The 26,580-nt window shown below is 42.6% G+C and overlaps 1 protein-coding gene across 1 annotated transcript in view; it reads right to left on the reverse strand.

The window, feature by feature from the left end:
• Positions 1–26,580, reverse strand: part of LOC126355715 (solute carrier family 22 member 7-like) — a 113,464-nt gene that overhangs the window by 65,929 nt on the left and 20,955 nt on the right. Inside the window, exon 2 of the mRNA XM_050006083.1 lies at positions 15,612–15,871. Within this exon, the coding sequence (XP_049862040.1) occupies positions 15,612–15,871 (260 nt within the window). The remainder of the gene's footprint in view (positions 1–15,611; positions 15,872–26,580) is intronic.

The following is a 26,580-nucleotide window of genomic DNA, read 5'->3' on the forward strand; positions in this document are numbered from 1 at the left end:
CGTTGTTTACCACTGTTACTTCTCGCATTTGCTGCTCCGGTCGCGAATGGTTCGTGGACAACACGGTAGTTGGGAAGCCTGTGTGTGAGGCAAAAATATCTAGCTTTACCTTTGTGAGCCCGCCGCGGTGGCCGAGCGGCGCTTCAGTCTGGAACCGCGCGACTGCTACGGTCGCAGGTTCGAATCCTGCCTCGGGCGTGATTGTGTGTGATGTCCTTAGGTTAGTTAGGTTTAAGTAGTTCTAAGTTCGAGGGGACTGATGACCTCAGATGTTAAGTCCCATAGTGCTCAGAGCCATTTGAACCACTTTTACCTTTGTGACCTTTTCTTTAGGTATTCATTGCAGGAAGCAACACACTGGTTCTCTTCTAGAAACTTATACTCTCAGAATTTTAATAGTGATCCAACCGTAGCACACAAGGCTTTTATTGCAGCGTCTTGTAACTGACGCCGAGGAGCACACGTTTTTAAACACGCGTCCGTGACAGTCGGGGTCCCGATGACCCAGCCTAAGGTCAGCAGACCACCGGCTTTCACGTAAACACACCCTCAACACGCGGTGGATTTCTCTGCCGCCTAAATACGCAACCGCAGCACGCCCGGAACGGAAGACATACGGCGAGAATAGTCACTGAAATAAAATACAGTACGTCTACGCAGAAATCTCGGATATTTAGTGTCACACGATCCAGCAACGTTACATTAATTCCAAAGCCACCAAACTGAGCATGTTGATGAGATGAGCCCATCAATGCTTAGATTACTTTTATATGTTACAAACTGTGAAAGTTGCAGCAATATTAATAACTGTCATTTAAACTAATTCCTAAATGAATTAATTGTACGAGTACCTGAGGAGCAACGAATTCAGACAACGTGGCGAATGAAATACTCTTGCTTACACTCGTATTATAATTTGAGAGCGCGACGCTTTGATACACTAAATAGTTTTAACGTTAGAAGCAACAAACAATTTTGCAGTTAAACAAATAAGCCAGAATACGCAACTGTTCTCTGTAACATGTAACACGTATTATCAAGTCAGCACAGTGTAGGTACATCCACAAGCTGTTGCCTGCCTTAGTTATTTTATAATATTAAGTGTCCTCGATAATTATATTAACTTTATTTAAATCTGCCATTAATGGACTGCTATGTGAGTAACCTATGGTGCATGTATTATACATTTTGAGGGCATGAGGTGAAAGGTCGTCAAAAGGCGTTTCGGAATAACTGTTCTCTTAATTTTTATGTTAATTTACAAATACATTTTCTTTGTGCAAACCAGCGTTGCTTAAGGTTCCAATGTCTATTTGACAATAACTAGGTAAGTAGTAGACGTATAACGTAGTTTATAGGCGGCAAATAACCACAAAAAAGAGAGCTATCTGAATGATGTCCATAAAAGGAATTTCCATCGTGTGTGGTCTGGGTGGTGACTTAGGAACAGGCAGTGCTGGAGACAGATTTTGTGTGGCGTATCGGCCACTCCGTGTGTGAAAGGCTAAGTTTTACGCTATGTGTTGAATTCTTGACTTAATTCAGTATTGACGAGTGACGGGTGTTGGCATACTGCGAAAACTATAGCTTTAGATAGGTGTTAAGACACTGAAGCGAGCTGAAACATTACATTTTACAATGTCGCAATGTGCTGCAGAGAAATAAACTATGTTTAAATTAATTTGTTGCTATCTAGCAGCGCTAAAGAGAAAATACTTAGATGTTATTTGGCCGTGTCATTACCTATTTTAATTAAATAAGGATGTTTAATTTCTGATTTTTCTGAAGTTATGGCGACTCCGGACTTTGAACTAAGCGCCCATGTGTAATGTCTCCTTGATACAGGAGTTCGCTTTGTTCAGATCAGCTGTGATGTTAGCTTCTCCTGACACACAGATGACTCTTGCCGACGAATTGTTCTTATCAAAACCCTTTCTGTCTTAGTTCTTTTATTGTAAGGCCGAAAATCACAAGTGGTGCAACTTCATTTGTTAAAATAAACTTAATTTAATTTCAGTGATTACTACCTATCGTCTCCAGTTACTTAGCTATAGTACTTTGCTGTGTTTTGTTGCCGTATTTGCCGTATTTTGCAATTCCCATAATTTGCTAGATAAGGGAATAAAGTCTAACGATTCCACAGCCAAGTGCCCAAATGGTCATAAACAAAGCGATGCGTAACCAACGTTTAGACAAGTTATCGAACCTAAAACCTCTGAGGTTACACATTTAGCCCATTATCTGCTATTAGAACGCAATATTTAGCACTAATTATATTGGTCGAAAGAGAGAGGGCTGCTGACAGCCTTGTTCTATAGCTGTCTGAGCATCTCCAAGATGCTTTTGCGCTAATGAATGTATAACGAAACGTGCTGCTCTTCTTTGGATCATCTCCGTTTTCTGTATCAACCACATCTGGCTCAGATCGTAAACAAGCAAGCAGTATTCAAATACTGGTGGAAATAGGGTTTTGTAAGCTATCTTCTTAATGGCTGACTGCACTTCCTAGTATTCTTTCAATGAATTTGGTTGGGGTTTGCCTTATTTGCGATTAGTTTTTCTTTGGCCGTTCCATTTCAAATTGCTCCATACGCATACTCTTGGATACATTATGCATGCTAATGCTGCTACTGAGTGTTCTGCAATAGTGTAATAAATTGTGTTTTCACCTTTTTATGCACAACACACTATATTTACTTACGTTCACAGGGAACCACCAATCCCTCCACCAAACGTTGATTCCCTACAGGTTTTCCTTCATTTCACTCCACTTTTCTAACGTTGCTTCTTTTCTGTACACAACAGCATCTTTCGCGAAATGCCTCGTGGAGCTTCTGATGTTATCCATTAGGCCATTTATATACAGGCTGTTGGTTTTAACTTGAGACAGCTAAATATCTCGAAAACGAGGCATTGTACGAAAAAAAAATGTTATTGGTGAAAAGTTAATATTAATAAGGCTTTGCTTCAACTGGCCACCTTCTAACCACCCTTCCCTCACGAGTGGGGTCAACTTCGAATTTTCAAACCAGAAACGCCCCATTTTTATTGCATATTCGGATTATACACCAAATAGTATGTCCTATTTTCTCAAACTATTGTTGCCTATTCGTGATAGGTGGCGCTGTAGTCGACAAATATCAGGTGTGCCTGCTTGTGCAATTAAGAACCTATGCAGTTAATTCTACTTTTCATTTAGAACTGGCGTGATATTCCGTAGACTCATGTTTTGTTTCGTAGTCCAATACAACGTGTTGAGTTCTATTGGTTTAAAACTCCTCGACCGATCACATTTTTGTGAGGATACTCCGTAAGGTGATATTTTGGTTCTCAGTCGACCGCATGGTCCAGTCCCGAACTCCTATTCCGAAATATATGTGAATAATGTGACCTGGGTCGCTATTTTCATAACCACTCGAAGGTCGGCTATATTTAGCTAAGTTTTTTTTTGCTGAAGTTGCCCTGATTCTTTGAGAAAAGTGTCTTTAGTTAGTCAGTTAGTTACGTGTTCCATTGATCAATCTCACGATAACCGTTATAACGTGGAACGTGTTAAGTGCATAAGATATGCACACAGGAATGAAATGCATATACACACATCAAAAAAAGTTTTGCAACACCCCGGTTCCCAGAACCCCTGAAGATAGCCGTTGACTGTGGATATTGCATCATAGATACTGTCCCTCTGACGTTCACAGATGTCTCTAAACCCTCCCAAAGATGTAAACAATCATGCATGAGCAGCTCCTAATAGATGGAGGGAAAACGACAGCCGATCAGTTCCAGTCATTCCACCAGGAAGGAGGTGCACGGCTCTTGTTGTCTGTAGCTCAGCCACGCCTAGACGGTCAATAGCACGGTTCGATCGCGTCCGCATTGTTACTTTGTGCCAGGATGGGCTCTCAACAAGGGAAGTGTCCAGGCGTCTAGGAGTGAACCAAAGCGATGTTGTTCGGACATGGAGGAGATACAGAGAGACAGGAACTGTCGATGACATGCCTCGCTCAGGCCACCCAAGGGCTGCTACTGCAGTGGATGACCGATAGCTACGGATTATGGCACGGAGTAACACTGACAGCAACGCCACCATGTTGAATAATGCTTTTTGTGCAGCCACAGGACATCGTGTTTCAGCTCAAACTGTGCGCAATAGGCTGCATGAAGCGCAACTCCACTCCCGACGTCCAAGGCGAGGTCCGTCTTTGCAACCACGACACCACGCAGCGCGGTACAGACAGGCCCAACAACATGCGGAATGGACCGTTCAGGATTGGCATCACGTTCTCTTCACCGATGAGTGCCGCATATGCCTTCAGCCAGACAATCGTCGGATACGTGTTTGGAGGCAACCCGCTCAGGATGAACGCCTCAGGCACACTATCCAGCGAGTGCAGCAAGGTGGAGGTTCCCTGCTGTTTTGTGGTGGCATTATGTGGGGCCGAGGTACGCCGCTGGTGGTCTTGGAAGGCGCCGTAACGGCTGTACGATACCTGAATGTCATCCTCCGACTAATAGTGCAAAAATAATGGTAGCGTATTGGCGAGGCATTCGTCTTTATGACTTCCTTCAGGATAACGACATCACTCGACTGGAGGAGCCAGCATGATCTCCAGACATTGACCCTATCAAACATGCCTGGGATAGATTGAAAAGGGCTGTTTATGGACGACGTGACCCACCAACCACTCTGAGGGATCTACGCCGAATCGCCGTTGAGGAGTGGAATAATCAGGACTAACAGTGCCTTAATGAACTTTTGGATAGTATGCCACGACGAATATAGGCGTGAATCAATGAAAGAGGACGTGCTACTGGGTAATAGAGGTACCGGTGTGTACAGCAATCTGGACCACCACCTCTGAAGGTCTCGCTGTATGGTGGTACAACATGCAATGCGTGGTTTTCATGAGCTGTAAAAAGGGCGGAAATGATGTTTGTGTTGATCTCTTTTCCACTTTTCTGTACAGGTTGCAGAACTCTCGGAACCGAGGTGATGCAAAGCTTTTTTGATGTGTGTATTGTACCTATTGATTTATTTATTCCTATTAAAGAATTCATCGGTGGTATAGGAGTTGACAAGGAGGTTTGATTCCAATTTTTTTTAAAAGAAAGACTGTCACTGCTGTCTGACATTTTATTTCATTTGGTAATTCATTGAAATGCTTTACAGCAGGATATTTTACCCCTTTCTGTGTCAAAGATAGCTTAAGTAGAGGGTAGTGTATGTCTTTAAATCTTCTTGTATTATAATCATGAATGTCACTGTTGTTTTTAAACTGGTCCATGTTCTTGAGAACAAATTTCATTACTGAATAAATGTACTGTGAGGCTGTTGTAAGAATTCCTAACCTTTTAAAGAGATGCCTAGAAGATGTGCGACTATGAGCCCCACACGTTATTCTAACCACTTCTTTTTGAACAGTGAATACTTTTTGCCTAAGTGTTGAGTTACCCCAAAATATTATTCCGTATGACATCATAGAGTGAAGGTATGCAAAGTATGTTAGTTTGCTAATATTTATATCCTCTAAGTTAGCAATCATTCTGATAGCAAAAGTTGCCAAACCTAGTCGCTTTAGGAGATACAAAATACGAATTTTCCAATTAAAATCCATGTCTATATGTACACCCAAATCCCGGGCGTGGGAAGCGAGAAACGCTACCGCACGACCATGAGCTGCGGACAATAACTTTTCCAAAGACATTATTTGTATCATTTTCTATTGGAGTTTCTTTTACTGGATTAGTAATGATGCTTGTATCATCAGAAAACAGTGTCTGTTTAGTCTCTCTTTTCATATCAAGAACAGAAGGGGACCCATGATCGAAACCTGTGGAACATCTGATGTAATTTCACCCCAGTTAGATCAAGTGGGAAGCTTCCTTATATCACTTAAACCATATAAAGGAACTTTTTGCCTCCTGTTCTGTAGTGTCATTTAAACCACTCATACGCTGTTCCGTTTATACCACGGATTGTAATTTCTGTAACACAGTGTCATGGATCAAACAATCAAATGCTTTGGATAAGCCACAGAAACTCCTATTGATGACATTTTGCTATTTAAAGACTCTACCGTGCGGGCAGTGAGGTTGTATATTCCTGTCTCAGCGGAACACCATTTTTGAAATCCAAAATGTGATTTACTACGAGTCCCATTACTTCTGAGATTGCTAACCTCTCTTCAGTACATTACTTACTCGACAATTTTTGAAAATGCTGTGAGCAAGGATACTGGCTGGTAATTATTGACACCTGTGGAGTGCACTTTTTTGTAGAGAGGCTTGACAATGGTACATTTTCACCTGTCTGGGAAAATACCTTGAGTTATTGATGTGACTCAGAACATCAGCTGTAGCTGCTCCACATTGTTTTAATATCTTGTTAGACATGTCACCTACTCCAACAGAAAGTTAATTTTTCAAGGATTTAATGATTTTCCTTATTTCACAAGAAGCTGTTAGATGAAAATTAATCTGACAAGGCTTTCTCAAAACTGACTCTCCCATGTACTGCTTTGCTTTTTCTTTTGAACTATTCTCACCATTTTTTTCACCTGCACTTAAGAAATTGTTGTTAAGTACATTAGCTACCCATGTACTGTGGTTAAGATGGTCTCATTCTCTTTAATAATAATACTACCTTCCCCAGTGGTTAATATCCCTGTTTCTCTTCTAACAATATTCCATAGTAATTTGATTTTATTACCCGAGCTGTTAATTTCATCTCTAATGTATATATTTTTTATTTTTTTGATTTTCTAACAACTTTTCTCAGTATATTACAATAATTTTTATACTGTAAAATTACTTCTGGGTCTTTACTAATTCTTGCTGCTTCATACCATTTTCTTTTTCTTTCTGAAGTTACTTTAATACCCGTAGTGATCCAAGATTTCTTTGAAAACTGTTTGGCGTTACGTTTAGTAATTTCTTTGGGGCAACAATGTTCAAAAGAGAATACGGTGCATTTATCATTGGCGTTTGGCTATACATCTACCAAATTAATGTTTCTTAAACTTCCTCTGAAATGCCTTATAGATACTGGATTTACCAGCCTTACACTTTTACTTAATCATTTCTGATCTGTACACCATGCTAAGTTTTGTAAGTTAATCAGTTGTGCATCATGGTCTGATAATACATTTGTCACAGGGAGAGCATGTGTGTGCTGTACAAATACGTTATCTGCTAGAGTGCTACTGTGTTGAGCTATACACGTAGGGAACTTGATCAGTGATTCTAAGTTATATGTCATTAATAACACTTCTAGTTTACTTTTCCTATCAGCATTGCTTAGAAAGTTTACATTGAAATCACTACAGATTAATAACTCCTTCTTTTTGTCTGGCAGGCAGCATAACAGGGAGTCAAACGTTTTGTGAATAGCTCCCAATCTCCTAATGGGGACCTGTGCACCGTTGCTAACGCCAAAACTACATTATCTAGCTGTAGTTCACATGTACAAACTTCTACAGTTTTGTCCTTATACCCTTGTTTTGTGTAAATGGCAACTCCTCCTTTATCCATGCTAGATTTGCAAGTGTCAGATGTTAAATTATATCCATTTACACTGACACTCTCCATCGCCACAGTTACATGGTGTTCAGACAGACAAAGTATATCCACATCGTTCTTATTTTTGAGGTTATCTAAACACAGCTCATCTCCCTTATGTTTTATTCCCCTGACATTTTGGTGAAGTAAATTGATACTACCCTTAGCTTTATCCCTATTTACTGTTCGTGAAGCTTCTTTTATTCTATTTTTCTTGTTTATTTCTGTCGGGACTTTGACTTCAACTTAAAAAGCCTGTCTGCCTGATCACATTAACCACAGGGATCGTCCCACTGTGGCCCCCTTACAGTGTCTGCAAACATAGTAGCTAACTTACCTTCCCCCTTTCTATTTAGGTGCAAGCCATGTGTAGTGTATCCAAACATACCAATAGCATCATCTGGAACAACACTCATGTGGGACTTTGCCAGTGCCTGGAGCATCTTGTTCAACTCAGGGTTAACATGCTTTACAGCAGTGTTTACCCAGGCCGATAATGGAGCTGAAAAACCTCTATTTTGTCCAGGTCACTCCTAATACTATATCTTGGGTTCATAGCCAAGCTGCTTCCTGCTCCCTCAACTGTTCTTGCCTGATCTTCCTTCCCAAACTCCCTGCATACCAGACCTGAGTTTTCTATCACCGGGGTAAGGCTAGCACTTGGTTTCAGAAAACTTATGACCTGGGACACTTCACCTAATTTCTCCTGGAGCTGCTGCCCTACACCCCTCCCACGACTGCTACCTAAAAGTAGAATCCTTCTTTTCCTATTCTGATTTGATCCAGACCTGCCTTTTTTCTTTAAGATAATTTTCTGCTTCAGCCTACATTCATCTACATACTACTTCAGATAGCGAGCCCAACTGATTTGCTAATGGAATTTCTAAAGTTTTTTCAACAGTGTCCCTTTTCACCCTTTGCTTGCTACCTTTTCCCAGCACTCCATCTCTTTTTTCTCCCTTAGCCTACATAAATCCGAACTAGCGTTTTCTAATTCAGTCTAAAGGGCACAAATCTTTGCCTCCTATTCAGCGATTTTTCTGTCCTTTCTACATAACCTACATTGTCATGGAAGAGCCTCATTACCTACCCTCGTCTCCTCGCCGCTACATTCTTCCCAATTAAACCACAATCCACTGTCTTCACAGAACACCCCCTCCTTCAGGTTTCTACGACAACCACCACATTGCTCATAAATGTTTTGATGGAAAATTTACACAAAAAATTTACACAAAAGCAGAGTATAACTTGGCACAAGATCACAGAAGTTTCGTAGCCTGTACTAATACGTAACTAAACGCTAAAGTAAACAAACTTTTAAACTTACTTTCGAAAGTTCTAATTATCAACCTAAACTCTGCATAACAGACACGAATTAATTTAACTTTGAACCGCTAAGTCTAGTCAAAAAATATAAAGATCACACTCGCCCGAAATTTACGCCTAAAATATAAGCAAAACTAACGACTGTCGGCTTTTACTAAATACTTTCTTCTCGATCTAAATACGCTCAGAAAGACGAAATCTTAAATAGATATCCTAGCAAAGAAGTACACTACTGCCCATTAAAATCGCTACATCACGAAGATTATGTGCTACAGACGCGAAATTTAACCGATAGGAAGAAGATGCTATGATATGCACATGAATAGCATTCACACAAGGTTGGCGCCGGTGGCGACACCTACAACGTGCTGACACGAGGGAAGTTTGCAACCGATTTCTCATACACAAACAGCAGTTGACCGGCGTTGCCTGGTGAACCGTTGTTGTGATGCCTCGTGTAAGATCGGATTGTAGCCTATCGCGATTGCGGTTTATCGTATCGCAACGTTGCTGCTCGCATTGGTCGAGATCCAATGTGTGTTAGCGGAATATGGAATCGGTGGATTCAGAAGGGTAATACGGAACGCCGTGCTGGATCCCAGTGGCCTCGTATCACTAGCAGTCGAGGTGACAGGCATCTTATCCGCATGGCTGTAACGGATCGTGCAGCCACGTCTCGATCCCTGAGTCAACAGATGGGGACGTTTGCAAGACAACAACCATCTGCACGAACAGTTCGACGACGTTTGCAGCAGCATGGACTATCAGCTTGGAGACCGTGGCTGCGGTTACCCTTGACGCTGCATCACAGACAGCAGCGCCTGCGTTGGTGTACTCAACGACGAACCTGAGTATACGAATGGCGAAACATCATTTTTTCGGACGAATCCAGGTTCTGTTTACAGCATCATGATGATCGCATCCTTGTTTGACGACATCGCGGTGAACGCACATTGGAAACGTGTATTCGTCATCGCCATATTGGCGTATCAGCCGACTTGATGGTATGGGGTGCCGTTGGTTACATGTCTCGGTCACCTCTTGTTCGCACTGACGCCAATTTCAACAGTGGACGTTACATTTCAGATGTGTTACGACCCGTGGCTCTACCCTTCATTCGATCCCTGCGAAACCCTACATTTCAGCAGGATAATTCACGACCGCATGTTGCAGGTCCTGTACAGGCTTTGAGAAAATGTTCGAATGCTGCCCTGGGCAGCACATTCTCCATATCTCTCGCCAATTGAAAACGTCTGGTCAATGGTGGCCGAGCAACTGGCTCGTCACAATACGTCAGTCACTACTTTTGATGAACTGTGGTATCGTGTTGAAGTTGTATGGGCAGCTGTACCTGTACACGCAATCCAAGCTCTGTTTGACTCAATGCTCAGGCATATCAAGGCCGTTATTACGACCAGAGGTGGTTGTACTGGGTACTGATTTCTCAGGATCTATGCACCCAAATTGCGTGAAAATGTAATCCCATGTCAGTTCTAGTATAATATGTTTTTCCAATGAATACCCGTTTATCATCTGCATTTCTTCTTGGTGCAGCAATTTTAATGGTCATTAGTGTAAATGGACTAGTCTAAAATTTATTTATTTATTTATTTATGCATTTATTTTACCTGGCAAGATTAGGACCTTCAGGCCCTCTCTTACACCTAACCAGGCATACTCAGATTGAACGAGTTACAGTTTCTAAATAACATTAAGGACATTTAACGTATTATGCAGTATTGATGTTAAACAAAAAAATTGAGACTATAACAGTAGTACAGTGAGATATATAACAATAAAAATAATTATAACAATCAAGAATAATAATGATAATAATAATGATAATAATAATAATAATAATAATAATAATAATAATAATGATAGTGACTATGTATATGAAAGTAAACATACTTTTCTTTTGTGAATGTCAGTCCCATTGTTAGTTGGGAATTTTCTCGTTATATTCTTGCAGCTTGTGAGTTATTCTCATCGAGCAGAGACATAAGACGATAGAAGGGGGTGAAAGAGATATATAAGAGGTAGATAGGTTAGAGGAAGAGAAAAAGAATGGTAAAATTCGAAGCTGTGATGGAGAGGAGAAAGAAAGAGATGGGAGGGGCACAACAATGGTGGCTATACCGTCCCTAATATGTAAGTTTTGAGTTTCCTCTTGAATGTTGAGTAGTTCTGGATAAGACGCAGATCACAGGGGAGTGCGTTCCATAGTCGTATGGCTGAGATGGAGAATGACACGGAGATTTTGTGTTATGTAAAGGTACAGCCAAGATGATAGACGTATCCGATCTGGTATTGCGATTGTGGAATGATGATAGGTGTTTAATGTGAGAAGATAAGTATTGGGGGCACCAGTGGCTAAGAAATCGATGAAGTAAGCACATCGTGTGGAGATCGCGTGCCTTATGTGGGCGTATCCAACCTAGCTGGGAGTATGAGGGACTGATATGATCATACAACCGAATATTGCACACGTATCTAACGCAAGCATTCATCACTAGCTCGAGGCATCTAGAATTTTCACTATTTGTGCCGTGTTGAACTACATCGCAGTAATAAAGATTAGGCAAGACTAGTGTTTGGACAAATTTTTGTTTAACATGGGTTGGAAATATTTTTCTAAATTTTTGAATTGCATGTAGGGAGGAGAGCGATTTCCTGCAAGCTGTGACAGTTTGTTCTTCCCAGTTTAGGTGTTCATCCAAGATTATTCCAAGGTCTTTTACTGTTTTTTGGTATGGTAGTTGGGTACCATTGAGGAGTATTTTAGGGACCGTTTCGCGAAAGTACCGGCTGATTAACTTTGGATGAGATATAAGTGTGACCTGGGATTTCTTGGGGTTTAGTTTCAGACCTAGGTTCTGTGCCCATCGAGAAACAGAGCAAAGATCTGCGTTCATACTCGCGACTGCGCCAGCAATGTTTTTGGGGCTTGCACTTATGTACAGTTGGATGTCGTCAGCATATAGATGGTAGCTGCAGGAGTGAATCACTGAAGAAATATCATTAATGTACAGTGAGAAGAGTAGTGGACCAAGGACGGAGCCTTGGGGAACTCCAGAGTGTACGCTTTTCCATGATGACTTTTCCGACCCACAAACGACTTGTTGACTTCTGTTTTTGAGGTAGCTGTCGAACCAGTGTATTGTACTACTAACTAAATTAGCTCTTATTTCAATATTACTCACTTAACCTAGCGAGAGCTTCGTGGTCGTGCGTCTGCCAGAGCTATTGGACTCTTGCGTCATTGTGTTCTATTTTGCTTCCGAACAACTACTGTTCGACAAGTTTTGACAACGGACAACACTGTCTAGCCATATTCTGCTTTCATATCGATATTTGTTTCGACTTGGACTCTACTAGGGGCCTGGTTAATAAATTTTCTCGAAATATCCACATGCCACTGGCAAAGTTGTAGCGTCAACACCGCCCCTTAGCGTTATCTTCTTCCTTATCAACCCGACCGACTAGTGCGTGTGTGAAGGTTTCGTGTCAACAGAATGATAAAAAGAAGGAAAGTAACTGACTACTTACTTCTTGACTTTTTTAACAGGTAGTTTGTTTCCTCATGAAGAGGTTCCCGACTGCGCACTGCGTGACATGGTGCACTGTTTAGCACATTGTAGTTGCATTTGAAAGGACAGAAGTTCAGATTCCCATCCGGCTATCCGGATCTTGGAAGAAGACAAAAACGAATCCTTTTCGCTTTCTGTGAGGGCTCTGTTTCCCCTTATTTTATTGTGACGATCGTTTCTCCCTATGAAGATCGGCGTCAACAAAATATTTTCGCTATTGGAGAAGAAAATTGGCGATTGAAATTTCGTGAGAAGATTCCACCGCAGTAAGAAATGCCTTTATTTTAATGGTGCCCATCCAAAATCCTGTATCAAGTCTGTGACAGTCTCTACCCTATTTCACGATAATACAAAACGTGCTGCTCCAGACTGTAGTTTCTCGATGAAGTCCATTCATTCTATCTGGTAACGATCTGAGACCGCGCAACAGTACTCCAAAAGAGGACGGACAAGCGTAGTGTAGGCAGTCTCTTTAGGAGATGTGTTCCATCTTCTAAGTGTCCTTTCAATGAAACTTAACCTTTGGTTTGTATTCACCACAACATTTTCTATGTACTCTATCCAATTTAAATTGTTCGTAATTCTAACTCATACGTATTTAGTTCAATTTACGGCCTTTAGATTTGATTAATTTATCCTGTAACCGAAGTTTAACGGGTTCCTTTCCTGGATGACCACATAATTTTCATTATTTAGGGTCAACTGCGAATTTTTGCACCATACAGATATCTTTGGTAAATCGTTTTGCAATCTGTTTTGATCTGATGAGTTTACTAGACTATAAACGACAGCATCGTCTGCAAAAACAACCTAAGACGGCTGCTCAGATTGCTTCCTAAATCGTTAATGTAGATAAGGCACAGCAGAGGGCCTATAACGATACCTTGGGGAACGCCAGATGTCACTTCTGTTTTACTCGATGACTTTCCGTCAATTACTACAAACTGTGACCCGTCCGACAGGAAACCACAAATCCAGTCACATAACTGAGACGATATTCCATAAGGACGCAATTTCACTAAAAGCCTCTTCTGTGGTACAGCGTCAAAAGCCTTTCGGAAATCTGGAAATCAATTTAAAATTTCTTGTCAATAGCACTCAACACTTGTTGTGCGAAAAGAGCTAGTTGTGTTTCAGAAGAACGATATTTTCTAAACCCTTGTTGACTGTGTGTCAATAGACCATTCTCTTCGAGGTAATTCATAATGTTGGAGCACAATGTTGTTGTCGTTGTGTCTTTCAGTCCAAAGACTGATTTGATGCAGCTCTCCAAGCTACTCTATTCTGTTCAAGTCCATTCATCTCCTAGTAACTACCACAACCTACACCCTTTTGAATCTGCTTAGTGTATTCATCTCTTGGCCTCCCTCTACTGTTCTTACCACTCATGGTTCCTTCCAGTACTACACTGGTGAGCCCTTGATGCCCCAGAATGTGTCCTACCAACCGATCCCTTCTTCTATTCAGATTGTGCCACAAATTTCTCTTCTCACCAATTCCATTCAGTACCTCCTCATTAGTTACGTGATCTACCCATATAATCTTCAACATTCTTCTGTAGCACCATGTTTCGAAAGCTTCTATTCTCTTCTTGTCTAAACTATTTATCGTCCATATGTCAGTTCCATACATGGCTACACTCCAAACACATACTTTCAGCATGGACTTCTTGACACTTAAGTCTATACTCGATGCAAACAAATTTCTCTTCTTCATAAACGCTGTTGTTACCATCGCCGGTCTGTATATTATATACTCCCTAATTCGACCATCCTCAGTTATTTTGCTTCCCAGATAGCAAAACTACTCTACTATTTTAAATTTTAAGTGTATCGTTACTTAATCTAATTTCCTTAGCATCCCTTGATTTGATTCGACTACATTCCATTATCCTCACTTTGCTTTTGTTGATGTTCAAGTTATACCCTCTTTTCAAGATACCGTCCATTCCCTGGAACTGCTTTTCCAAGTGCTTTGCTGTCTCTGACAAAATTACAATGTCATCAGAAAAACCTCAGAGTTTTTATTTATTCTCCCTGGACTTTAGTTCCTAGTCCAGTTTTTTATTTTGTTTCCTTTTCTACATACTCAATATACAGAGAGAATAACATCGAGGATAGGCTACAACCCTGTCTCAATCCCCTCTCAACCACTGCTTCCCTTTCGTGCCACTCGACTCTTATAACTGCCGTCTGGTTTTTCTGCTACTCTCTTACAGCACAAAAGTGCGTGATTTTGTTCGCATGCCAAAATTTTTGGTGAGGAAGCCGGAATGATGGTTGAGGCAGCTGGTGTACTTTTGGATTAAAACAAGGGGTTTTATTTCATTGTGAATGCGATCACAGATTATTTAACTACGATAAAAATGTGACACATTAATTAATGGACCATATACAAATAACAGCAGTTGTTCACAGAAGAAAATAAACTGAACAATACATATTCCAGAGGTGTGGCTGAACAAAATAATTTTTTCTTTAATAGTCCCTAAATTATAAACAGATAAGCTAGAGTAGAGAAATTAAGCAGGTAAGTGAAGCAGCTGTGATTATAGAACATGTTTTTCTTTCACAAGAAAAGAAATTATGTAACTGAAACAGAGGAAAGTGGAGCATGTAAGTAAGATGGTGTTGGGGAGGGGGGGGGGGGGGGAATTTACAACATGGCGTGGCTGGGATTGTGACAAGTATCTGCAGTTAGAAGTGGCGAGTAAGGGAACTGCGTCTGGTCATTCAGTACTAAGCTTAGGCTGATGGATATATATTTGTTAGTTCCAATTACTTCGAGATAGTTCGTCTTCCTTCCTTTATTTTATCTTAGTTAAATAATCTTACGTAGCATTTACTCTGAAACAATCCCTCTTGTTTTATTCTTAAAGCTAACATTTACGTTTTTGATGTCTGGAACTGGAGATACTCTCTAGATGCACTAGTTTAAAATACATGATGCAACAAAATTTCTCTGCATCACGTTCTTATCTTTGTACCTGATGATTGCATAACAGACGAAAATCGGTTTGTGGAAAAATAATAAATACTGTAGAATTTTACATCAAAGTTGTGTATGTTTCCATTCATACTGTATAAAACATTCTACCAGAACCCATCAATGAAAGGTAAAACATTTACTGCTACAAACCTCGGTATGGTGAGGTTCTTCCACTCCTCAATCGAAAGGTTGGAAAATTCCCTGCCAGGAACGTAGCACCAGTGATCTGGAGTCTGCATAGCCAGGTAGAACACGTTGACACTCATCAGGTCGAAGCATGGGGCAAAGCAAACGAAGACGATGTTTAGCCTCGTCTGGAACTTCCCCCTGGAGCCAATGGCTTCCAGGACCTCCTCGAATGCTGGAGCAGCCTTTGTTTTTCTACTGCATTCTGGGATTCCAGTCCTCTCCTGAAAATGAACAATGAAACAGGGGTTTCACTATCGCCCTCGCTGGCAGGGAAAAGTAATGAGTTTCCAGCAAAGCACGCAAACGTTTATTTTTTTAAGCCTACAGACTCATCTAGCTGGCAGAGCGTATGAGCAACAGTTTTGGGTGTCTACAGAGTTAGCTGGTCCAGTTTCCAGTGACCAACAGCAGCAAAGTTACCAGTCTCAGTGACAGTACTGAGGCTAATTATTAATTGTTCATTGCTTGCTGCATCGAAAGTAGCTAATTTCTTGTGACAATATTGTAATCAGTTTCATTTATTTATGTCTATGTATGATCATTCAGTCCGTTCTACTTACTGTCTTCTCTTACAATTCTTGTTTTGTTTGTTTGTTGGTTTCAATTCTTATATGCCTATGAGTCAGTCTTGTCAATATTTGGTGTCTGAGGTATTATTATTACGAACAGTAGGAGATATATACTCTGTCAGGTCAGCGTTAAGTCGTTAATACCTCGAGATTACCAACCATTATGCAGTTGCAGTTACACACCCGAAGACAAAAGAAGGAAAAGGCGCACCACGTAAGTATAATCCGAATGCGACGGAAAGCGGAAATCCGTAGATAAAATGTACATGTGCTGAATAACAATAGATAGAACTTCAGAAAAACTGGGTAATTTATTCAGGACAATGAGCTTCATAAATAGAGCAAGTCAATAACGCGTTGGTCCACGTCTGTTCCTCATGCAAGCCGTTACTAGGTTGATCCGTAAGTTCGTAGCATTTTTCCGTAAGTTTAATAAACAAAACATGTGCGCATAACAGGCACTTAGTCATCAGTAACATACTCTCCTTCACTATTTACAACAGTCTGCCAGCGCTGGGCTAACTTCTCGATTCCGTGAGTGTAGAAATCACGTCGTTTTCAAGCGAAGAACTCATCGAGCCAAATTCGGAGCACATTTTCGTCCAGAAAGGTAGTTCCTTGAAGGTTGTTCCCTAGAGAGAGGGAAAGGTGAAAATCTGAGGGTGCAAGATCAAATGAATCAGGTGGATGCGGCACGATTCGCCAAGCCAACTCGCGTATACAGGGTGGTCCATTGATTGTGACCGGGCCAAATATCTCACGAAATAAGCGTCAAACGAAAAAGCTACAAAGAACGAAACACGTCTGGCTTAAAGGGGGAACCAGATGGCGCTATGGTTGGCCCGCTAGGTGGCGCTACCATAGGTCAAACGGATATCCACTGCGTTTTTTTTAATAGGTACCCCCATATTTTCTTACATATTCGTGTAGTACGTAAAGAAATATGAACGTTTTATTTGGACCACTCTTTTCGCTTTATGATAGATGGCGCTGTAATAGTCACAAACGTATAAGCACGTGGTATTACGTAACATTCCGCCAGTGCGGACGGTATTTGCTTCGTGATACATTACCCGTGTTAAAATGGACCGTTTACCAATTGCGGAAAAGGCCGATATCGTGTTGATGTATGGCTATTGTGATCAAAATGCCCAACGGGAGTGTGCTATGTGTGCTGCTCGGTATCCTGGACGACATCATCCAAGTGTCCGGACCGTTCGCCGGATAGTTACGTCACTTAAGGAAACTGGAAGTGTTCAGCCACAAGTGAAACGTCAACCACGACCTGCAACAAATGATGATGCCCAAGTACGTGTTTTAGCTGCTGTCGCTGCTAATCCACACACCAGTAGCAGACAAATTGGGCGAAATCGGGAATCTCAAAAACTTCGGTGTTGAGAATGCTACATCAACATCGATTGCACCCGTATCACATTTCTATGCACCAGGACTTGCATGGCGACGACTTTGAACGTCGTGTACAGTTCTGCCACTCGGCAATAGAGAAATTACTGGACGATGACAGATTTTTTGCACGCGTTCTATTTAGCGACGAGGCGACATTCACCTACAGAAGTAACGTAAACTGGCATAATATGCACTACTGGGCACGATGGCTGCGACATGTGGAACATCAGCGACCTTGACGGGTTAATGTATGGTGCGGCATTAAGGGAGGAAGGATAATTGGCCCACATTCTATCGATGGCAAATTAAATGCTCCAATCTATGCTGATTTCCTACGTAATGTTCTACCGCTGTTACTGCAAGATACTTCACTGCATGACAGAATGGCGATGTAATTCCAACATGATGGATGTCCGGCACATAGCTCGGATGCGGTTGAAGCGGTACTGAATAGCATATTTCATAATAGGTGGATTGGTCGTCGAAGCATCATACCGTAGCCCGGACGTTCACCGGATCTGATGTCCCCGGATTTCTTTCTGTGGGTAAAGTTGAAGGATATTTGCCATCGTGATCCACCGACAAAGCCTGACTACATGCGTCAGCTCATTGTCAATGCATGTGCGAACATTACGGAAGGCGAACTACTCGCTGTTGAGAGGAATGTCGTTACACGTATCTCTAAGTGCATTGAGGTTGACAGACATAATTTTGAGCATTTATTACATTAATGTGGTATTTACAGGTAATCATGCTGTAACAGCATGCGTCCTCAGAATTCATAAGTTTACAAAGGTAGATGTGTGACATTGGAACAACCGAATTAAAATGTCCAAACGTACCTACGTTCTGCATTTTAATTTTAAAAACCTAGCTGTTACAAACTCTTTGTCTAAAATTGTGAGCCATATGGTTGTGACTATTACAGCGCCATCTATCACAAAGCGAAAAAAGTGGTCCAACTAAAACATTCATATTTCTTTACGTACTACACGAATATGTAATGAAAAATGGGGGTTCCTATTTTAAAAAAACGCAGTTGATATCCATTTGACGTATTTCAGCGCCATCTAGCGGGCCAACCATAGCGCCATCTGGTTTCCCCCTTCAAGCTAGACGAGTTTCGTTCTTTGTAGTTTTTTCCTTTGATGCTTATTTCGTGAGATATTTGGCCCGGCCACGATCAGTGGACCACCCTGTAGTGTCTTTTGTCAGTCTAGCAGGATTCGGGCGGGCATTATCCGCATTACACACGCACTCTTCTTGGTCTTTGTTTTTGGACTGCGTCTGCTGCACGTCTCGGTTACTGATAATACGAGTAATAACACCAAACCGTCACTGTTCCACCAGATACATAATATTATTTTTTGTGAGTGTGCGTAGGTCTTTGTACGAGGAGCTGCTGCTTTGTCTGGGCTCAGACATTCCTTTTTTTCACGATGTTAGCATATTTTCGTCACGGGTAACGATACCGGGTAGAATGGGCGGTGTTATTCAACAGCCAATTGAAGATGAACGAGTAGACAGCTGATTTCTGTGTTTCTGGCTTTGAGCATGCGATAGCCATTCATGTTCCGCATTGCAGGCAAATGTCGCAGGGTGGTGGAATGATCAGTTCATCACATTTGCCAGTTCTAGAATACTCTGACGTGGATCGTTGTAGATAAATGCGTTCAAACGACCTCCATAACATTCCGAAGGCCTTCCTGAACGTGGAGAGCCACTAATGTCAAAACGTTCCTCCTTAAAACGGGAAAACCATTTTCTTGGCGCGCTCTGTCCAATGGCGTTGTCCCCATACACGGCGCAAATGTGTCTCGCTGCCTCCACTGCTGTCAACCCTCTACCTAACGCAAACAAAAGAAAATGTCCGAAATGTTCCGATTTCTATACTTGGCACTCCATTTTCAGCTCCAGTCATTGTCTGCAAAAGAAAGAATTTGCAGTACGCAAACTCATATAGCAACAGAGGACTACAAATATAAAATGACGATCGATAAATAAACGCACATCAACAGGAGTACCAACATGCAAACAAAAATGCTACGAACTTACTGCTCGGCAGTGATTGATGGAGTTGATGGGTGTTCTCGTGAGGGATATCGTGCCACATTCTATCCAATTGGCTCTGTAGATCATCAAAAACTCGAGTTGATTGGGGGGCCCTGCCAATAATGCTCCAAACGCTCTCAATTGGGGAGAGGTTGGGCGACATGGCTGGCCAAGGTAGGATTTGGAAGCACGAACGCAAACAGCAGAAACTCTTGTTGTGTGTAGGTGGACTTTTTCTTGCTGAAATGTAAGCCCAGAGTAGCTCGCCACGAATAGCAACAAAACGAGACGTAGAATGTCGTAGACGTACCACTGTGCTATGAGGGTGCCACGAAAGACAACCAAAGGGGACCAAGTATCAAGAGAAATGGCATCTTTGTTGCCGGGAGACAGTCAGGCTGGTATCATACCACTGGTCAGAAGGTCTGCAGATAGGTCTTCGGCCTGGAATCTCTTTGACTGGAGTAAAATTGGCTTCAGTGATGAGTTCCGTTTCGAACTGGGTCCCACTGACCAACAAGGAGAGCTTCTGTAAAGTTTGGCAGGTTGGAGACGAGGGACTGGCAGAAGTACAGCTGTGAGGACGGGGCGTGAGTCGCGCTTGCGTAGCTCACTTGGTAGAACGCTTGCGAAGGCAAAGGTCCCGAGTTCGAGTTTTGGTAGGCCAAACAGTTTTAATATGCCAGGAAGTTTCATATCATCGCACACTGCGCTGCAGAGTGAAAATCTCATTCTCGAAACAAAGATGTGTCTGGAGGCGCCCTGGACAACATCATTGTCGCATGCAGTGCCGTCCGACAACCAGCGGTGACGGTCTGCAGTGACACTTAGTGTTTGGCTCGCTATCCCTCAGGAGGACATCTAACAACTCAGTCAGTCAGTGGTAAGACGAGTAACTGCTTGAATACGGACCAGAGGTGGACCCACGCGTTGTAGACATACTCAGTTTGTGAAGCTGCTCCTTTTGGATAAAACATCCAAACTTTCTGAAATTGTAGTAATCTGTTTGTCTGTAAATGTATATCAAATCTCCCGGATTTCGTCCCATTCGGATAATTCCTTCGTTTGTTCGCAGGTACATGTCTATACCCCCAGCACACGATGAAATCCCCGCGTCACAGTACCGTAGCACATGGCTAGAGAAGATAGAACAAAATGGCGCAGCATGATGTATCGTGCGATAATTCGTTTTCTGCATTCAAAAGTAATTCGTTTTCGAGAGTTGCGGAAATATTACCACTGCTTCAGTCCAATACAGACGCCTCAAAGTGACATCTGGATAGGCCACATACAGATGCGTCTATGCCACTGCTGCCGATCATAATTCCTTTCTACCTAAGGTCTGCGCTATTTCGTATTGATTCCCCTAGCGGCGTGTTACTCTACAGTGAAGTGGGGATTTTATTGTGTCCCTTGACGGCAAATATATAAATAAACAAAATTTAGTTACGTAATTTTATTTTTTGAGGTGATAGCTAAAACTTCATCCCCTTTCCCCCCTTCCCCACTTGCTTGCTTGCTTTAGATATCGCAAATTGACCAAAATTATCTATTTCTGCATTCACTGTCACGTACTTCCAGCGACTGTCACTATGATACACTACTGGCCATTAAAATTGCTACAGCAAGAAGAAATACAGATGATAAACGGATATTCATTGGACAAATATATTATACTATAACTGACAAGTGTTTACATCTTCACGCAATTTGGGTGCATAGATCCTGAGAAATCAGTACCCAGAACAACAACCTCTGGCCGTAATAACGGCCTTGATACGCCTGGGCATTGAGTCAAACAGACCTTGGATGGCGTGTACAGGTACAGCTGCCCATGCAGCTTCAACACGATACCACAGTTCATCAAGAATAGCCAGCCGCGGTGGCCTCGCGGTTCTAGGCGCGCAGTCCGGAACCGTGCGACTGCTACGGTCGCAGGTTCGAATCCTGCCTCGGGCATGGATGTGTGTGATGTCCTTAGGTTAGTTAGGTTTAAGTAGTTCTAAGTTCTAGGGTACTAATGACCACAGCAGTTGAGTCCCATAGTGCTCAGAGCAATTTTTTTCATCTAGAATAGCAACTGGCGTACTGTGACGAGCCAGTTGCTCGGCCACCATTGACCAGACGTTTTCAATTGGTGAAAGATCTGGAGAATGTGCTGGCCAGGGCAACAGTCGAACATATTTTGTATCCACGAAGGCCCGTACAGGACCTACAACATGCGGTCGTGCATTACCCCGCTGAAATGCAGGGTTTCGCAGGAATCGAATGAAGGGTAGAGCCACGGGTCGTAACACGTCTGAAATGTAACTCCCACTGTTCAAAGTGCCGTCAATGAGAACAAGAGGTGACCGAGACGTGTAACCAATGGCACCCCATATCATCACGCCTGGTGATACGCCAGTATGGCGATGACGAATACACGCTTCCAATGTGCAGTCACCGTGATGTCGCCAAACACGGATTCGACCATCATGATGCTGTAAACAGAACCTGGATTCATCCGAAAAAATGACGTTTTGCATTCGTGCACCCAGGTTTGTCGTTGAGTAAACCACCGCAAGCGCTCCTGTCTGTGATGCAGCGTCAAGGGTAACCGCAACCGTGGTCTCCGAGCTGATAGTCCGTGCTGCTGCAAACGTCGTCGAAATGTTCGTGCAGATGGTTGCGAACGTCCCCATCTATTGACTCAGGGATCGAGACGTGGCTGCACGATCCGTTACAGCCATGCGGATAAGATGCCTGTCATCTCGACTGCTAGTGATACGAAGCCGTTGGTATCCAGCACGGCATTGCGTATTACCCTCCTGAACCCACCGATTCCATATTCTGCTAACAGTCATTGGATCTCGACCAACGCGACCAGCAATGTCGCGATACGATAAACCGCAATCGCAATAGGCTACAATCCGACCTTTATCAAAGTCGGAAACATAATGGTACGCATTTCTCCTCCTTATACGAGGCATCAGAACAACGTTTCATCAGGCAACGCCGGTCAACTGCTGTTTGTGTATGAGAAATCGGTTGGAAACCTCCCTCATGTCAGCACGTTGTAGGTGTCGCCACCGGCGCCAACTCTGTCTTTTAAATTTTGCGTCTGTAGCGCGTCATCGTCGTGGTGTAGCAATTTTAATGGCCAGTAGTGTAGTATCAGAGGAGTGAAAATGATCCAAAATCCATCTGAAGTGTATGGCAGGAGTAATCTACCAGTAAGTAAAAGAGCTCGCACAGAATATAACCAAGACTGTGGGCTATAATCAGCTGTAGATACTGCCTGATACCTGTCACCTAGAATATAACGCTCTATTTAGTTGTTCTCAGAAAAGCAGAAGTGGTGAAGGAAGCTCAAACTCGTGGACTGTGATATCAGCCATCTCTATATGGGAGTCTGGCAGAAGGCCCTAACGAGAATTTAGTCTTTGCTGCGACGTGCGTGGCTGCAGATTCCTCGATCTGCGCAACTGGGAGAGCACTCCAATATTTGCCCCTGACAGCTAAGGCGTAAGTTTTGCAGTCGAAGAGTTCTCTCAAGTGGTAAAGCATGTGCCGATGCAGACTGGAAAATGAAACTCTTAAAATACTAGTTGATATTCAGGGGTGCACAGCTAAGTAGCACAGTTCACGCAACTCTAAGAAAACCCTCAGCCGCATATGAGGAAACGCTCATGCTAGGAATAGAGAGTTGGTTGAAGTCAGAGGAATAAAAAGTATGAAAATTTAAAAGATCGCTTGTAGTGTAGAATGAATAGTCAGACTTGACCCCCACGAAAGGTGAACTTCTTGTAGCAGTTAGTGGAAACATGAGACCGAATGAGGCTGGAAATGAATTACACTGTTGTCCAACTTATATTAACAGCTCTATTAAGAGCTATGGCATAGTCGCGTTTATAAACACAGAAACACAGAGATCCAGGGAGCACTGGAAATTCTTTGTGTATTCTCAGTCTGTAACAAGAAAATACACTGAGCGAAAATATTACAACAACCTTTTAGAGGTTTCCTATTCACTCAAAATTTATTGCTGCAACGGTGTACAGGATGTACACGAAACGGTTTACATTTACAGATCAGAAGCGCGGGCAGCTCTGAGGTGCCAGGCATCGCCTATATCAGTACGCAGTGTGACCTTCGTGGGCTGACCTCGGCATCCAGCTGATCGTAAAGATGGCGAATACTGTCCTGGGAGACGTTATGCAACCCCTGATGGACCTGTTCACGTAATTCTGTTAGAGTTGTTGGTTGATGAGTTGCACGAATCACTTCTCGTCCCATAACAACCCACATGTGCTTCATATACAGGGTGGTCCACAGATCGCGACAGGGCCAAATATCTCACGAAATAAGCGTCAAACGAAAAACCTACAAAGAACGAGACTTCTCTAGCTTGAAGGGGGAAACCAGATGGCGCTATGCTTGACCCGCTGGATGGCGCTGCCATACGTCAAATGGATATCAACTGCATTTTTTTTTTAATAGGAACCCCCATTTTTCATTACATATTCGTGTATTAACGTAAAGAAATATGAATGTTTTAGTTGGACCACTTTTTTAGCTTTGTGACACATGGCGCTGTAATAGTCACAAACATATGGCTCACAATTTTAGAAAAACAGTTGGTAACAAGTAGGTTTTTTATATTAAAATACAGAACATAGGTACGTTTGACCATTTTATTTCGGTTGTTTCAATGTGATACATGTACCTTTCTGAACTTATCATTCCTAAGAACGCATTCTGTTACAGTGTGATTACCTGTAAATACCACATTAATGCAATAAATGCTCAAAATGATGTCCGTCAACCTCAATGCATTTGGCAATACGTGTAACGACATTCGTCTCAATAGCGAGTAGTTCGCCTTCCGTAACGTTCGCACATGCATTGACAGTGCGCTGACGCATGTTGTCAGGCGTCGTCGGTGGATCACGATAGCAAATATTCTTCAAGTTTCCCCTCAGAAAGAAATCCCGGGACGTCTGATCTGGTGAACGTGCAGGCCATGGTATGGTGCTTCGACGACCAATCCACCTGTCATGAAATACGCTATTCAATACCGCTTCAATCGCACGCGAGCTATGTGCCGGACATCCATCATGTTGGAAGTACATCGCCATTCTGTCATGCAGTGAAACATCTTGTAGTAACATCGGTAGAACAATAGGTAGGAAATCAGCATAGATTGGAGCATTTAATTTGCCATCGATAGAATGTGGGCCAATTATCCTTCCTCCCTTAATGCCGCACCATACATTAACCCGCCAAGGTCGCTGATGTTCCACTTGTCGCAACCATCGTGGATTTTCCGTTGTCGCTAAACAGAACGCGTGCAAAAAATCTGTCATCGTCCCGTAATTTCTCTTGAGCCCAGTGGCAGAACTGTACACGACGTTCAAAGTCGTCGCCATGCAATTGCTGGTGCACAGAAATATGGTACGGGTGCAATCGATGTTGATGTAGCATTCTCAACACCGACGTTTTTGAGATTCCCGATTCTCGAGCAATTTGTTTGCTACTGATGTGTGGATTAGTCGCGACAGCAGCTAAAACACCTGCTTGGGCATCATCATTTGTTGCAGGTAGTGGTTGACGTTTCACATATAGCTGAACACTTCCTGTTTCCGTAAGTAACGTAACTATCCGGCGAACGATCCGGACGTTTGGATCATGTCGTCCAGGATACCGAGCAGCATACATAGCACACACCCGTTGGGCATTTTGATCACAAGAGCCATACATCAACACGATATCGACCTTTTCCGCAATTGGTAAACGCTCCATTTTAACACGGGTAATGTATCACGAAGCAAATACCGTTCACACTGGCGGAATGTTTTTATTACATTAATGTTTTTATTACATTAATGTGGTATTTACAGGTAATCATGCTGTAACAGCATGCGTCCTCAGAATTCATAAGTTCACAAAGGTAGATGTATGACATTGGAACAACCGAATTAAAATGTTCAAACGTACCTACGTTCAGTATTTTAATTTAAAAAACCTGGCTGTTAACAACTCTTTGTCTAAAATTGTGAGGCATATGTTTGTGACTATTACAGTGCCTTGTATCACAAAGCGAAAAAAGTGGTCCAACTAAAACATTCATTTTTCTTTACGTACTACACGAATATGTAATAAAAATGGGGGTTCTTATTTTAGAAAAAACGCAGTTGATATCCGTTTGACCTATGGCAGCGCCATGTAGCGGGGCAACCATAGCGCCACCTGGTTTCCCCCTTCAAGGTAGACGAGTTTCGTTCTTTGTAGTTTTTTCGTTTGATGCTCATTTCGTGAGATATTTGGCCCGGTTACCACCAATGGACCACCCTGTATACGCAGACCTTGCTGGCCAGGAAAGTTGCTGAACGTGTTGGAGAGCACGTTTAGTCTCACGGGCATTATCCAGTTGGAACAACGCATCACCTTCCCGTTGCAAGAACGGCAACAGAACGGGCCTCACAACACTCTGTACGGGCCGATCGTTGGTTAGCGTCCCCTCCAGGAACACCAAAGACGGACGAGAGTTGTAGCATACCGCGTCCCACATCATAAGTTCTGGGATGGAGCCAGTGAATTGGACGAATGCACTCTACGAGACTTCGCTCACTGTGTCTACATCGTACGCGGAAACGACCGTCATTTGCGTGCAGGCAGAGTCTGCTTTCGTCGCTGAAGACGATGGTGCCTCATTGTATCTTCCAAGTGATCCCCTGACGGCACCATCCAAGTGGTGCACGTTGCTGCTGTGGCATGACTAGAAGATGGGTCAGAGGTGTACGTGTCCTTACTCTGACTGCTAATACCCGGGTCGCAGCAGGTAGTGTTGACACGTCTGGGCTCACAAGCCTTCGTACCTGTGCTGTCACGGCTGCTGTAGGACCTCCCACTGCCTCCCTTGT

The sequence above is a fragment of the Schistocerca gregaria genome, chromosome 3, assembly GCF_023897955.1.
Source record: "Schistocerca gregaria isolate iqSchGreg1 chromosome 3, iqSchGreg1.2, whole genome shotgun sequence".
NCBI classification, from domain to species: domain Eukaryota; kingdom Metazoa; phylum Arthropoda; class Insecta; order Orthoptera; family Acrididae; genus Schistocerca; species Schistocerca gregaria.